The sequence below is a fragment of the Lodderomyces beijingensis genome (genome assembly GCF_963989305.1).
Source record: "Lodderomyces beijingensis strain CBS 14171 genome assembly, chromosome: 2".
NCBI lineage: Eukaryota > Fungi > Ascomycota > Pichiomycetes > Serinales > Debaryomycetaceae > Lodderomyces > Lodderomyces beijingensis.
In genome coordinates, this window is record NC_089971.1 from 2,081,980 (window position 1) to 2,096,460 (window position 14,481).

Sequence of the window (14,481 nt, forward strand, 5' to 3'; positions counted from 1 at the left end):
TCGAAAAGAGATAAATTTGCTGGTTCTGAACCTTTGACGCGGTTGGTGGTGCAGTTTTGTTGGAAACAACATAGTCCCCGGTACATCTACAAACCACCTTTTTTTTTTCCACTTTTTTTGCATTTAGCCCGACTGGCAAGAGTCGATGGATTCAGATCGCGGTTTTCATCAAGTATCCTATTGTAGAAAGAAGTAGGAATCGTGGTGGTGGTTGTGGTAGTGTTGAATGTATATAGATATCCGTTTTGGCCGATACTTATTGCTGCTGCTGGTGCCACTTCTGTTGCAACTTCTACTGGTGCTGCTTCTTCTTCTTCCCCGATTTGTCCACTCACAGTCCACGTTTCAACAGACACACTCTTGCATCCTACAGCTTACAGCCAGCCCCTACAAGCATCTTGATCAACCTACTCTCAGCTTGCAAGAAGAACCAAAGACTTCTCCCCATAGAAGTTGCTCGCTTTTTCATCGGCAAATATAGATATAAAAAAAAGAGACACACGATGTTATTTTATAACCAGCTAGCCACAACAATAATATTCGCCTTGTTGACAACGCTAGTCTGCGGATTAGCAGACCAGGGAGACGGTGCTGGAGCCAAGACAAGCGAAAAGACGATTGTTTGGATAACTACCACCATGGACGGCCATCTGACAGTCGTGTCGACCTTGTACAGCCAATCGTTCATGGACACCGATAGTGCTGCCATCAACGTGCCCAGCGGCGAAGTGGGCATGGGCTCCATCAGCGGCTCCGTCGGCGGTTACCGGACTTATGACCACACCACCATATCGCAAGCTGGTGGTGGAGCGGGTGCTGGTGCAGGGATCAACGTCCATGCCGGCGGCATCTTGGGCATATTCACTACGATCATCCTCGCCCTCGGTTTGATTTGAATAGAGCTCTAAAAAAAGGAATGGTAATGAAATTTTTGATGTTATTTTGCTTTGGATGGAAACATTTACTTTGTTGAGTTTTTTTAGATTTTGTTTTATTAGATGGCGCTTTTTGAACTTGAACCGGGACCAGAACCGCAACAGCTCTTCTTAAAACTCATCCCTCCTCTTGGGCCTGGTAGCAGCTAACAGAGGGTGGTTTATACATGGCGATGGTGCTCTTGGGGCCTTTTGGTGATGGTTTCTCTTCAAGAGTGTGGTAGTGCAACTGTCCCAATTCCGCCGTCTTTTTTGGTATAACGTTTAAAATTTTTTATACACCAAGAACCAACCTTTATCTCAATACCAGCAACGGGGATCTGTCCAGCAGAAGCAAAAAGAGTTGGAAGTTGAACTGTAAAAGTATGTATGAGCAAGCCGAGTACCCTTCAACTACTACTCATTCAAAAAGGCTAACATTTTTCTGTCAATTCTAGCAAGACCATGGCTGAAGAAATAACCCAAAAGACCCAAGACTTGTCCTTGGATTCCAAACAAAAATCGGTAGATAAAACCACAACCACAACGGTGTTTGACTCAAAGGAAGAATTCACTGCAAAGCATCCGTTGAACAACAGATGGACGTTATGGTACACTAAACCGCAAACCAACAAGTCGGAAAACTGGCACGATTTATTGAAACCCGTGATAACTTTCTCCTCGGTGGAAGAGTTTTGGGGTATTTATAACTCGATCCCATCTGCAAACCAAATACCCTTGAAGTCGGATTATCACTTATTTAAAGAAGGCATAAGACCCGAATGGGAAGACGAGGCCAATGCCAAAGGTGGCAAGTGGCAACACTCTTTCCCCAAGAAGGAAGGCAATTCCAACATCAACGATTTGTGGTTGAGAGGCTTGTTGGCGGTGATTGGTGAAACTATTGAAGACGACGAAGACGAAGTCAACGGTATAGTCATCAACGTGAGAAAACCAGCTTACAGAATCGGTATATGGACCAAGGACTGCGATGCCAAAAAATTGAGAACCGTTGGTGAAAGATTGAAAAAGATCTTGCAGTTGAAAGATGAACAAAAAGTCGAGTTCACGTCGCATGATCCTTCAAGTACAAGAGGTTCCGAAGCCCAAATTGTATTATAGGTCTATCAATTATTCAAATAGCACTATTTTGGTGGTAGTAGCAGCATCACCATCATCATCAACATCTGTCTGTGAATAAAATGCCGAAATTAACGAATGAGATTTAGAACTGTGAATTTTAAAGTGCATATGTTCGATATCTATGAGTCTACTCTAGTACCACTGCGTGTTGTTAATCTTGTTGTTCTTCTTCAGCTCTATAAACCGACGGGATTGACCTTGTCTTTGATAAACGTGTATACTATATCCCAGTAATTCTCTTGCATTATGGTGTCATTATGGAAACAGTCATCAAACTCGTCGAATTGCTTATATTCACTTTGCAAGCCATTGTAGATCTCATCCATATGCAGCGGCGGAACAATCTCGTCCTTCCTGGCACTGAGTAAAAGCACGGGGATCTTTGCGGGAATCTGCGGCACAAGCAGCTCCAGATCCCATTGCGGGTGAACCAACGCGGTGACATACTTCAATAGTGGGAAAATGTGAGGCACAGTTTTCCGTATCGACAAAAAGGTATTCTCCAAAATCATAGCATGGATATAGGACGATTTTGTAGCCGCGATGTAGATGGCCACTGCCCCTCCCAACGATCTTCCATACAAAATAATGGATGAAGCTTGATACTGGTCATCTTCTTTGGCAAGATACTCCATCACCCTATCGGCATCTTTTTTTAACCCAACTTCACTAGCTGTCCCGGTGGATTTGCCATAGCCTCGATAGCTGTAAATGAAAACATTGTAATGAAACTGCTCGTAGAAAATCGCAACAATGGGCAAAGCATGGCCAATGTTGCCGGCATTGGGCGAAAGAAGCACAACCGTTTTGTTGGCGTAGGAAGGGTCCTTGCTGTCTTGTTTCATGGAGTAACACTGGAGTGTTTCGCCGTCTTCTGTGGTGAGGTTAACCAACTCGTAATCGATATTGTATTCATCTGGTGTAGCGCAATACCCACGGCCGTCATTGAGTGACGAAGGATAGATGAGACTGTCTTGATAGTAGTAGAGACCACCCATGGCGAGGAGGCACGCCGCTACTCCTAGCTGTGCTGCCATCTTGACCAATGCATAGGCTATTGAACCCATCTGTTGAAGTTTTGGTTTGGTTCTTGGTTGAAATTATACGAGCAACCCCGAAAATCAACAGAACTACGATCCATCTCTTCCTCCTCTCCTTTCCCCATTATTTGTAGCGGCAGCAGTTGCAACAGCAGCACATGCGATTAAGCAACACCATCCCATACCACTCCATTCCGCTCGAGGCAGCTCCAATCAACGCATGTCGCAAAGCTCAAACGGTCAGTACAACTTGGCCAAGTTTGCATTCAACATCTACGGCACGCTAGGAACTTCGCAATCGACCGAGTCGGGCTCAAATAATTCGTCTGTAAGCTCGAGAGCTTCGAAACAGCTGCTACATTACCCTCCTCCTCCTCCTCCAGTTGCTACTCCAGCTGCTCCTGCCGCTGCGCTGGCAATTGCACAGCGACTCACATATAGCTTCGATCGAGATGTCCAGGCCTTGGGACAACTAAACTGCGGGATCCAAACTTCAAATCACACCTCGGGCAACGAAATAGTCCACCATGCCGTGATTGGTGGTAAAAACTACCTTCGTCTCCTTTGCTTGAGCCGCGACCAGCAACAGGTCTTGCAAGTGGTCAATTTGCAAGATACAAAGTCGCTCTACTACCGGTCTCTGAGCAAATTGTGCAATGTCAATACCATCAAAACCCGTCTGAACACCATCGCGTGCGGCTTGTCGAACGGGGCCATTTCCATCTACAAAGTGTCGCCCTCGGGCAAAGGTAAGCTACAGGCAATGTTGTCCGACCACAAGAGAACTATCAACTCGCTAGATTTCATAGACTCCGATAACGTGATAGTCTCGGGGTCTCAAGATGGAACTATTAAAGTGTGGGACCTTCGAGCCGCGGAGATGAAGCCCATGTACACTTTTCAGCCGAATTTGCACAACGACCCCATTCGAGCGTGCCAATACTCGCCTTACTCCTCAGTACGCAACAAGACATGCATATTGTCGGTGCACGATTCCGGAGCCTTGTGCAAATTTGACCTCCGCTCCAATTCGGGGAACAATACCCCCGAGAGGAAATGGAACTTACACACGGGACCCGTGCTATCACTACATATACACCCGGAAAGAGAATACGTGGCTACAGCGGGGAGAGACCACAAAATTTGCATTTTCAATTTCAGCGACAATCGAGCCGCGGGCAGAGCTGCGCCCGACACCATCATCAACACTTATGGCTCGATATTGAAAGTACGGTGGAGCACCTACCCTAACTATGACGACTCCTCTCGAATGTTGGAGGATTCAACCCACAATTCACTAGCGAGCTATGACCTCGCGTGCCTGTATCTAAATGACGATCCAACAATCACCATTTTCAATTTAAACAGGAAATACGTCCCCAAGCAAGTCATCAACTCTTATACGCAAAAGGCATTTTCCAATTTCCTATGGGCGCAAAATGAATTGCGTGGACGCAGAATCTGGACCTTGAACAAGTCCAACCAGTTCCTGGCGTTCAACCTCGATTCGAATTTCGACTCTGAGATCAAGCGGCCGCTCGAGGATTTGGACACGATGGGGATGAGTTGGAATGGCGATGATGATTTCATGATGGTGAATCAAGGCAGGGACGACTTTGAAGTCTCGGAGGATATCTCGGAGTTTGAAGATATTTTCCAAGAAACTGACAAACCTGGAAGCTTTGATTATAGCGAAAGTGATTTCAGGTTTATGAATAGTGTGGGAGCCAACACCAACTCGTTTGAGAAGCCGCCGCTCGTGAGGTCATATACTCTGAACCCCATGTCGCAATTTGGCGTCAAATCGCCGTCGCCAATCTTACGACCTTCCAGTGGCATCGATGCTAAATCTTCGTCGACTACTAGCTACGGCAATGCAAACCGACCGAGACTCGTTAGGAATCTGTCGCAGAGCACTCAGGAGTCGTCTTTGTCCTACGCGTCTGCTCCAAACAGCGCCAATCTCGCGCGTAAGAGGCTCTCTAGAAGCTTTTCATTGACAATTTCACCCTATGCCATACCAGTTCAGTTGCCATTCAACCAAGAGGATGTTTTCAGATTCTTGTCTACGGAGTATTTGGTTGATGTGCCTGAGGGGTTCAGCTTGAGTGGCACGTGCTCGATCAACGCGCAAGCAGCAAGTCAGGTGAGCGCGAACCGCACTAGTCAAGTATGGAGGCTTTTGAGCGTCGCGTTGGAAGAGGAGATGACCACCGATGCAGAAATTGAGATTGATGAGCATGCTATAGAGGATTTACCTGCGGGTGAGGAGGCAAAACGAGGAGGAGGAGAAGGAGAAGGAGAAGGAATTGGAGAAGAATATGGAGGTGGAAATGAAAATGGAAATGGAAATGGAAGTGGAAATGGAAGTGGAAATGGAAACGGGTTGCGTCACGATAGTTTTGATGTCAAATCGATCCAGTCCGATTTGGGCAATGTTGTCGGCTCATTCAATTCAAACTCGACGCTGACCAACTACGGCCAGAATGGACCCGGCTCGGCGAGTGGCCACATGCGTAGCTCAGCGAGACACCGTGATAGCTCGGTAACCAATGTTGTGGACGTGGCTCTCCATAGCAGGGCCAATAGCAGAAGCAGACTAAACAGTAGGGCAAATTCCTTTTCGCGTCTTTCCAAAATGGAAAAGACCGACGAAAACGAAGATGGTGTTGTTGATGTTGTTGATGATAATCATAATGAAAAACGTAATAATGATGATAATGGTAATGCTGCTGCTGCTGATGCCATAAGTCAGCATTCACAGGCAAAACCTGTTGACATCAATAACCCGCAAATAACCAGTCTCGAGCTTGAGAATACAAACTTAATGAATTCGGTATTTCTCAAATCGAGCCCAACTTCAATTGGGATTGCCTCGAGCCGTTCTTTTTCATCGTTGGCTTCTTCGCCCGTCCATGGTCGAGGTGTCCTCCTAAACAAACCCGTTGCGTTGGAAGCTGAGAAATTGCCTCAAGAATTGCCATTTCAGAGCTTAAATTTGAATTTGAATACAAATTTGAGTGCAAATTTGAACAAAGTCACAGGTTCAAAAATCCCATCCAAGCCCGGATTAACGCAGGCTCTTTACAAATCTGCCCAATCTGAAGTCTGGGGGTTCAAACCGTTGTTGAAAAAGGCATTGGACTACGCCGTCATTCAAGGGGATATCGCGTTCATTGCCACTACTACTTTGCTATTCTACGATATGGCCAAAGACGTGATTGCAAAGCAGCAATGCTTAGAATGGCTTTCCCTATACATCGAGATATTGCAGCGTAAAGGATTATTCGTGAACGCGGCAAAAGTGCTCAACTCGGCTCCAAAAGACGTCAAGGAAAAACTCGCCTCGTTATATTCGGGAGATGTGGTGAAATTGGCCTGTTCGCTTTGCTCAAAGCTCTTGGTGAATGAAAAATCTAAACATCAACGGAGTGGAGAGTTTGGGTTTTGGTATTGCGATGAGTGTCACCAAAGACAACTCAATTGTGTTTATTGTCACGAGCCATGCAAAGGATTGGTCGTTGCCATCAGCCTCACGTGTGGACATCGGGGCCATTTCGGATGTTTAAAAGAATGGTTTATCAAAGAGGGGAACCCCGAGTGTCCCGGTGGTTGCGACCTTCCCGTTGTTGCGTGATGATGTTTATATTAATACCACGTCTTCTGTTGCGAGTAAGCTTCTGATGAACCGGTACTTGACCACGTAAACCCCATTTTTCTCCATGTCAATCTCGTCGTCGTCCAATTGAACCGCGATGGGTATATCCAGCGTGCATTTCACAAACACCAACAGATCCAACTCTGGCGCTATCGTCATGTTTTGCCCACCTACATTGTCATCTAGCAAGGTGAGGAACTTGGGTAGTTTTTTCAAAAAACAGTTGTTGTATAGCTGGGTTAGCAAATGCATGTATTGGTGAATGTAATCTTTTTCCTCGGGGGAAAGAAGCATCGAAGCTCCCCCTGATGTCGTCGTCGCCGTCGCCCGTGCCGTCGCTGCCGCACTGTTATCACCGTCTGTATCATTTTCTTTATGCAGCTCGTTGATATAGTATAGTGTAAACTTGTTGAGCTTGGTTAATCTAGTTCGAAGATATAACCTCACTAAATAACTGGTGCGCTCCACGTCGGTCTCGATAATCATTAATCGAAGCTTGAAATCGTCGCTTATTACCCCGTTCGAGCTATTCATGTCGCCGTACTCGTGGCTGTCCAAGAGAAACTGTTGCTGGTTGGTTATATGGGTCAAGATTGATTTCATTAGTGATGATTTGTACGGGAGTAGCTCGGGTGCCATGCGCTCATTCATCATTGCCGTGGTGAGCTCTTGCGCTATGTTTGTCGTGGAAGCGAGTTCATTCTGCTTATTTGAGGACTCTTCAAACTCTCTTAGGATATCGTCAATGTCCATCTTGTTGGTGTGGAGGGAAGGGGGGATTTGTCTTGCAGTTTTCGCAACTGGAGATTGGAATTTTTCATTCTTGGTGCAATTTGAGAATTTGAGGTTTTGATACGCGTTTCAGTTGACAGGCGATGGTAGGGGGCTCAACCGTTGATACATGTCGGAGGAAAGGCAGAGGATACTAGAACAAAAGAGACAGAGACTACAGGAGCTCAAGCTGCGGCGGCTTGCGCTGTCGCATCTTACTGAAGCTAGCTCGAGTGTACCGGGCAAGAAGGTTGATGCTGCTACGCAGACAGACAGCTCGTTTCATGGGGTACAGGACTTGGCCCCGGCCCTGGCCTCGCACGCGCTGTCAACCACGGTTGATACCAAGGAAGCTGATGATGGTGTCAGTACAGTGCAGGATACAGAGTTGGAACTTTACAAATTCGACAAGGGTGTGCAGACTGATGAACCAGTTGAAGTTTTGGAGAGACTTGAATCCAAGCCGGTTGAAAAAAATGGACCGGTAGTAATCACTTCGCTGTCAGAAATCCCCGTTTTTGAACTAGACCAAGCTATTCTAGAGTCGATCAAAGTGGTAAACAAGTTGCAAGTTTCACGAACGGTGGAACTTGGATCCAAAAAGGAAGAATCCAAAACCAATTTACAATTCATATCCAATACGAAAACGCTAGTTTTCGACAGAGACGTGGAGACGTTTGACATATCGCAGCATGATCCCCATAAAATTGTGGTTGGTTTCAAAAGATCATACAATTACCAGCATACGGCGACTCTTTTCGAGATTCGAGACGACAAACCCCTCGCGTGCCAACACCTCATTTGTTTTTCCGAGATAACCCACTTAATGTTTGATGTGCACCGAGAGAACCGCGTGATTGGCACCATGAGAAACGCCGCTATCGCGATTTGGGAAATTGACGAATCGGCTATTGTCCAGGAGCCCACGTTGTTGACGCACACGTCGATCTTTGCATCCACATCTTCCACCACCTCGTGGTTTCAGCATCAGCACGATATAGCCATGATTGAGCAGATTAGTGTCGACACCAATGACTGCTTATTGGTGGTTTCTGGTGATGGAGTGTTGAACTTGTGGTCGACGAATCTACTTAGCACGCCTAAATACTCGACAAGGTTGATTCCAGAAGATCAACTTTCCAAATTGATGATTGAAAGTGGTATTTACGTGGGCAACAGAGATATCGTTGGCAAATTGGAAGATAACTTGAAAAACCAGATGGTGTTGACTGCTACTGATGGCAAATTGTATGATGAGAAAATGCAGCCTTTGGTGGATACAAACGAAGGAATTTTGGTGTTGGCGATGGCAAAGTTGGATAAGGATTTAATCGTTACTTCTCATCTAGACTGGCATTTGCGAGTGTGGAGAGTTGGAGGGGAAAGCAAAACTAGGGAACTTTGGAAGGCTGTACCGACTGGTTATGTTGTTGAAAAGATTGTGAAACGACCTCAACATCGCTTCCAGTTTTTAACAATAGGCAAGTTTGGCAAGAAGATTAGCGTCGATTTATGGGATCTATCGCGAAAGCTCTTCAAACCAATTATAAACATTGCAGAGAATCTACAAGATATCAAACACCTTGAGTTTAACGGGCCAATGGAAATTCTAATGTGCGAGCGAAACGAGATTAAGGTGTTTGAGCTTAACCAGGATTACAATATCGTTCTAGACGAGGACGATTTGGATCGAGGGTTGGGGTGAGGAAAAGAATTTGTGTATTTATAGAAAATCGTATAGACGGTCCTTGATACGAATGTTTACGTTTGAGCACATTCTGTTGTTGTCCTCTGACTGTTTCTGTTGTTGTTGCTCTTGTTCTAAGCTAATGCAATTGTTTGTGGAAAGCACCAATAGCTCAAAAAAGCACTTGGATGCCTCCCTCTTTTTATTTATGATTTTCCGTTGCGTTCCCAAGGGATTGGCGGAGGCCATATCAGCGTCCATCAAAGTTTCAAGTGTAATCTTATCCGAGACGCGGAACTGGTTTTGTAGTTCCACCGCTACTTGTTTTGTAGATTTAGCAATGTGTCCCGATCCAGTGACGCTGGACTCGGTGTCGTCTTCTTCTTCTTCTTCATCATCATCTTCTTCTTCACCAGATGATCCTCTCTCTGACTCATCGGTTTCACTGATTGAAATGTCCAAGTCCAACGATGTATCTATGCTTGAATCGGCATCGTCTGAGTCGTCATTGTCGTCTTCTCCGTCTTTTCCTCCTTTCCTTGCCAATTCAGCGCATCGCAATTGCAACTCCGCGTCTAGATTCCATAATTTTCTCCTTTTGGAATAAACCGGTTGCGCGAGTTCTTGTATGAGTTTAAGCTTTTCAGTGTCTGAGAGTTTCAACGTGATAAACAGGCCATCAGTGATGCCATCCATTAGCTTTTCTTGGTTTTCCTTCAATAGCTGTAGCATGGATCCACCTTGCATATTTTCCTCTGAGTCCACAATTAGCTTCCTGTTGGGCACAATCATTTCCCCATCCTCGGTGATTCTCGTGCGCTTGTGTCTTGGTCTTGATGGTATAGTTGACTGCGCAGCCGGTACGTCGTCTTGTTGACCAGGTTGTTGTTGGTTGTTATCATGTTCATCGCCTTGCTCATCGAAATCGTCATAAAATTCCTGTGAACCAAGCACGGGGTGGCCTGATTCAAGCTCAAAAATCGTTCTCGACTTGTCCAACTCGGCTAAGAAGGAAAGCTCGCCCGGGTTCCCAATCGAGGACCCGTTTCTGCCTTGTTCGATGGAATTGTCATCTTCGCCCAAGTCCAAATTAAAATCCAAGTCCATATCCATGTCCATGTCCATGTCATCACGCGCGTCTGCATTTCTGCCCACTTCGATAGATCGGTCTAGTGTGAAACTCGTGTCCTCTTCGACTTCCAATTGTTTTATAGGTCGCGTCAGGTCAAAAACAGACGTTGCGTTCTTCTCTGGTTCGTCCAAGTTCAAATCTTCTTGGTAGAACAAGTCAAACACAGAGACTTGGTCTTTCAAGGTGACTGCATCCAAATTGGGCAAAGTGGTTTGCTCCGGTGGCGCATCGATACGGCTCGTGGATAGCATATCTGAGCCCAATTGCACTCCGCAGGATAGTTTGAACGACGCTTTCAATTTATATAGCACATCGTTGATATCATCGATAAGATACTTTGACTTTCTCGAGTATATCTTGACTATCCCGTAAAGTAGCTGACTCGAAATTCTGAGCGATATTGTGTCTCTAGAGTCCTCGTGTGTGCTGAATTGAAAAGGTTGTTTGTGAGTGTGATTGTGACTGTGACTGTGGTTGTGAATGGCGATGTAGTTTGACGCTTCAACGATGTTTGTTCCCAAGACTTGCTGCTTGGTCAATTTCTTATCGTAGTTGGCTGCGAGCCACGCATTGGCGAGCGGTCCGCTATTCAAGTTGGTTGTTTCGGAGTTCATTATGCCTCTTGCGGTGGCAGAATATCAGAAAAAGCAAAAAAAAAAAAAAGAAAGAAAATGCGGTTGATAATGTGGTTGAAGTGAGTGTCAATGAGTTTGAAATGAAGGTGCTGCTTTCAAATGAGTAAGTTGATGGTGTAGTAGACGATGTAAATGATTGCAAGTGTTAAGAATATCATTTACAGCTGCTATTATAACTTTCGTTTTCCTTTTTTTTGTTGTTTCCCTTTCCCTATATCTCTTTTATTTAGCAAAAAAAACAAAAAAAGTTAGTGTCAGTAACGAGTTTGTTTTCAATACCTGGTTGGAGACTTCGTGATAAAAGGGATTGTTTACATGAAAATGGTCTTTGTGTCGCGTCTCGCACGCGTGTCGCAAATTTTACGTCGCGAGTGTCGCGTTTTGTGCCGTGTCGTGTCTTGTGTCGTGTCGCGAAATGAAAGTGCTGCCTATCCCTTCCACGCCTTCCGCCTCTTGTTGCCCTCAACAAGAGGGTATGTTATGAGCCTGACGTAGAAGTAGTGCTTGCTTAGAGTGTGCTGGGGCTGTCTTGAAGGCTCAAGTTGCCCAGTTGCTCTGAGAACATGTGGGCCACAACTTTTGGAGCTTTAGAGTAGCAACAGACTCTGGGCCATGTGCTGAAAGAGGATAACAAGGCACTTGATCCGTTCAAGACTCTAACTCCAGGAAAAACTCCGTTTGATGGTGTCTGTTTGTTTTTTTTTTCGTTCTTGTTGGCGCCTTTGGTTGCAAGATGACAGGGTTCAAAGTGCTGCAATTGAGTGAAACCTTGGAACTTTCATGGACCCACAACCCGATGCCTCTCCGTAGTTGATACATACACTCCTCCTGCTCTTGCTTCATGATTGAACCTACCCAACAGACATTTGACACTTGGCAATTGACATCTGCATGTGAATGTATATGTGTGTGTTCTTACAAGGATGCCGGGGGGTGAGGTTTGGTTGTAAAAAATCTCTCGCTCTTATTGTAGAGAGAGAGGAAAAAAAGTCACGGTGAAATTGGGATATCAAGAGGATATTGGATTTGAAAGAGCCCGTTAGTTCTATTCTCCAGACAAGTCGAGTCAGGTCAGGTTAGGTCAGGTCAGGTCTCGGGAACGCTTCTGAAAAGATGTCGGCCAATTTGCAAACAAAACTAGATAACTCGCTTAATGACATATTAAAGACAGCTGGGTTCATCTTTGAGATCATCAACAATAACCAGAAACAAAGCAAATTCATTACGGGGCCCAACAATCAGTTGATCCAGCCAACGATTGTCCAGCAGTTGCACAATCACATCTCCAGGTTTGACGCGATTCTCGACGAGACAATCTTCAAGTTCAACGACGCCAAATGGTGCATCGACACCATGATTGAAAACAAGCAGCGGCAGGAAGAGATAAAGGTCAAGGAGGAGCTCGAGCGACAACGGCGCGAGGCGGAAGCCAAGCGTTTGCGGGAGGAAACCGAGGCCAAGATGAAAGCAGAAGCAGAAGCTGCTGCAAAGGCCAAGCAGGAGGCGGAGGCTAGGGCAAAAGCTGAGGCTGAAGCCGAAGCTGAAGCAAAAGCACGTGCCGCGAGGGAGATGGCCGAACTCGAACGACTAAAGCAGGAGGAAATGGAAAAGAAGGCCAAGGAAGAGGAAGAAGAGAGGAAGAAACGCGAGGCAGCATTACAACAAGAACAACAACTGGCGTCCCTACTGCAACTGCATCTGCAACTACAACAACAACGAAATCAGGAACAATTACAACTGGATCAATTTAACAACTTTGATGATTTCATTGGCTTCAACATGGATGATCTTCAAGATGGAAACCAAGCCGCCGATCTGAATGACTTTTTATCCACCATGAGCTATGGAGACGACCTCAATTTAGACTTGCCCTTGGACGATAATCGGAAATTATCCTCGCAGATATTTGATGGCATGGATATTGACAGTGACAATACAAACTTTCAACAACAGCAGCAACCACCTCTGCAACAACAACAACAACAACAACAACAACAACAACAGCCACAGCAACAATCACAACAATCACATCAACAACCGCAGCAGCAGCAAAATAGTAATGACTTATCTAACGACCCTTCCAAGGGCCAAAATGATGACATCTCGGGAAACAACGGTCCGCCAGTTTCAGATAATAATTTTGGAGAAGATCTTGATTTGGACATGAACAATCTCTTAGGAAACGACGAGCTGATACTCGATGGACTCAACATGAGTCTTTTGGATGCTGGACTTGAAGGTGATGATGCAAATAATCTAAACAGTAATCAAATCGGGGATGAATTCGACGTTGACAATTTCCTTAACCAATTCAGCAACTGAGCGAGTGCCAAAAACAGTTATAATGACGATCAATAGCGACATAGAAAGGAAAGGGCCATCCATGCATTTCGAATATACGAAATGAACGAAAAAATAAAACTATCAGCTACTCCTTCCAGGAACAGTCACGGGCCATTTGCTATGCTGGGTTGTTTAGTTCAGTAGTAGATGAATCAACTGATATAGAGATTGGCTTCCATGATCCTGTCATTACATATATCGTGCACGTGACCTCTCATACTTTGGGCATAAGCCAATGATATTCCACTTTCGCAGTGTGTCCTGCATATAGGCGGTTCAGTAAGCGCACTTCGGCCAGTAAGTGAAAATTCGTTTCATGAACCACCAGAGGAAGGAAGGAGAGGCCCTTTGCCCAAGTAGTTCAAGCAGTTCAAGCAGTTTGACAGCAGGACTTTTAAGTTAAAACGCCTCATAGAATTCGCCCAGTTTCACGCCATGCTCAGACAATCTTTCCGCCAAGTGGCCAAGCAGTCCATCACTGCTGTGAGAAGAAGCTACGCTACCGAGGCTGCCTCGTCTGATGCGTTGAAGTTGTCGTTGGCATTGCCTTTCCAGACCTTATACGCCGACTCCGAGGTGCAACAGGTCAATTTGCCCTCGGTCAATGGAGACTTGGGTATTTTGGCCAACCACATTCCCATTGTCGAGCAGTTGAGACCCGGTTTGTTGGAGATTATCACAAAAGGCGGCGAGACCGAACAGTACTTTGTTAGTGGGGGATTGGCTATGGTCCAGCCTGGTAACAAGTTGACTATAAGCGCAATCGAGGCTTTCAAGCCCGACCAGTTTGACCCTAGTGCAGTCAAGACTTTGATTGCCGATGCTCAAAAGAGAGCCGAGTCGGGGGATGAGAAAGTTGCTGCTGAAGCTAATATAGAATTGGAAGTTTTAGAAGCTTTGCAACACGTTGCCAAGTAAGCGAGCCAGTGAAGAAAATAAAGGAACGAGGTGGAGCAAGGTGTTAGAGAGCAAGCACTGCTAGCGGGGTGGTTGGCATAGATGTGTGTAATCTCGGTAAATACAACAACGAAAATTTTTTTTTGTCATTCAACCCTCTTTGGATGGATTGTCCTGAGAGAGAGGGAGAGGTCTGTTGAGCTGCTCAACGAAGAGAGCTGCTTGGACAGAGGTGCTGAAAGGAATTCGACATGAAAGTGT

The 14,481-nt window shown here is 45.5% G+C and overlaps 9 protein-coding genes across 9 annotated transcripts; 6 read left to right on the forward strand and 3 right to left on the reverse strand. All coding sequences in view use genetic code 12, as the record gives it.

Annotated features, from left to right (window-relative positions):
• Nucleotides 1–503: 503 nt before the first annotated feature.
• LODBEIA_P20000 (uncharacterized protein) lies at nucleotides 504–896 on the forward strand (the record flags this gene model as incomplete). Its single annotated transcript, XM_066971952.1, has 1 exon — nucleotides 504–896. One exon carries the CDS (start codon nucleotides 504–506, stop codon nucleotides 894–896), a length of 393 nt encoding a protein of 130 aa, XP_066828938.1.
• A 483-nt stretch (nucleotides 897–1,379) lies between these two features.
• LODBEIA_P20010 (uncharacterized protein) lies at nucleotides 1,380–2,036 on the forward strand (the record flags this gene model as incomplete). The annotated part of the gene is made up of 1 exon (XM_066971953.1): nucleotides 1,380–2,036. One exon carries the CDS (start codon nucleotides 1,380–1,382, stop codon nucleotides 2,034–2,036), a length of 657 nt encoding a protein of 218 aa, XP_066828939.1.
• A 197-nt stretch (nucleotides 2,037–2,233) lies between these two features.
• On the reverse strand, nucleotides 2,234–3,124 carry LODBEIA_P20020 (uncharacterized protein; the record flags this gene model as incomplete). The annotated part of the gene is made up of 1 exon (XM_066971954.1): nucleotides 2,234–3,124. The coding sequence occupies one exon, from the start codon at nucleotides 3,122–3,124 to the stop codon at nucleotides 2,234–2,236; it is 891 nt and encodes a 296-aa protein (XP_066828940.1).
• Nucleotides 3,125–3,317: 193 nt separating this feature from the next.
• On the forward strand, nucleotides 3,318–6,734 carry LODBEIA_P20030 (uncharacterized protein; the record flags this gene model as incomplete). Its single annotated transcript, XM_066971955.1, has 1 exon — nucleotides 3,318–6,734. The coding sequence occupies one exon, from the start codon at nucleotides 3,318–3,320 to the stop codon at nucleotides 6,732–6,734; it is 3,417 nt and encodes a 1,138-aa protein (XP_066828941.1).
• A 6-nt stretch (nucleotides 6,735–6,740) lies between these two features.
• On the reverse strand, nucleotides 6,741–7,508 carry LODBEIA_P20040 (uncharacterized protein; the record flags this gene model as incomplete). Its single annotated transcript, XM_066971956.1, has 1 exon — nucleotides 6,741–7,508. The coding sequence occupies one exon, from the start codon at nucleotides 7,506–7,508 to the stop codon at nucleotides 6,741–6,743; it is 768 nt and encodes a 255-aa protein (XP_066828942.1).
• Nucleotides 7,509–7,656: 148 nt separating this feature from the next.
• LODBEIA_P20050 (uncharacterized protein) lies at nucleotides 7,657–9,231 on the forward strand (the record flags this gene model as incomplete). Its single annotated transcript, XM_066971957.1, has 1 exon — nucleotides 7,657–9,231. The coding sequence occupies one exon, from the start codon at nucleotides 7,657–7,659 to the stop codon at nucleotides 9,229–9,231; it is 1,575 nt and encodes a 524-aa protein (XP_066828943.1).
• Nucleotides 9,232–9,249: 18 nt separating this feature from the next.
• Nucleotides 9,250–10,959, reverse strand: LODBEIA_P20060 (uncharacterized protein; the record flags this gene model as incomplete). The annotated part of the gene is made up of 1 exon (XM_066971958.1): nucleotides 9,250–10,959. One exon carries the CDS (start codon nucleotides 10,957–10,959, stop codon nucleotides 9,250–9,252), a length of 1,710 nt encoding a protein of 569 aa, XP_066828944.1.
• A 1,134-nt stretch (nucleotides 10,960–12,093) lies between these two features.
• LODBEIA_P20070 (uncharacterized protein) lies at nucleotides 12,094–13,302 on the forward strand (the record flags this gene model as incomplete). Its single annotated transcript, XM_066971959.1, has 1 exon — nucleotides 12,094–13,302. The coding sequence occupies one exon, from the start codon at nucleotides 12,094–12,096 to the stop codon at nucleotides 13,300–13,302; it is 1,209 nt and encodes a 402-aa protein (XP_066828945.1).
• A 456-nt stretch (nucleotides 13,303–13,758) lies between these two features.
• On the forward strand, nucleotides 13,759–14,241 carry LODBEIA_P20080 (uncharacterized protein; the record flags this gene model as incomplete). The annotated part of the gene is made up of 1 exon (XM_066971960.1): nucleotides 13,759–14,241. One exon carries the CDS (start codon nucleotides 13,759–13,761, stop codon nucleotides 14,239–14,241), a length of 483 nt encoding a protein of 160 aa, XP_066828946.1.
• Between the last annotated feature and the right edge of the window lie 240 nt (nucleotides 14,242–14,481).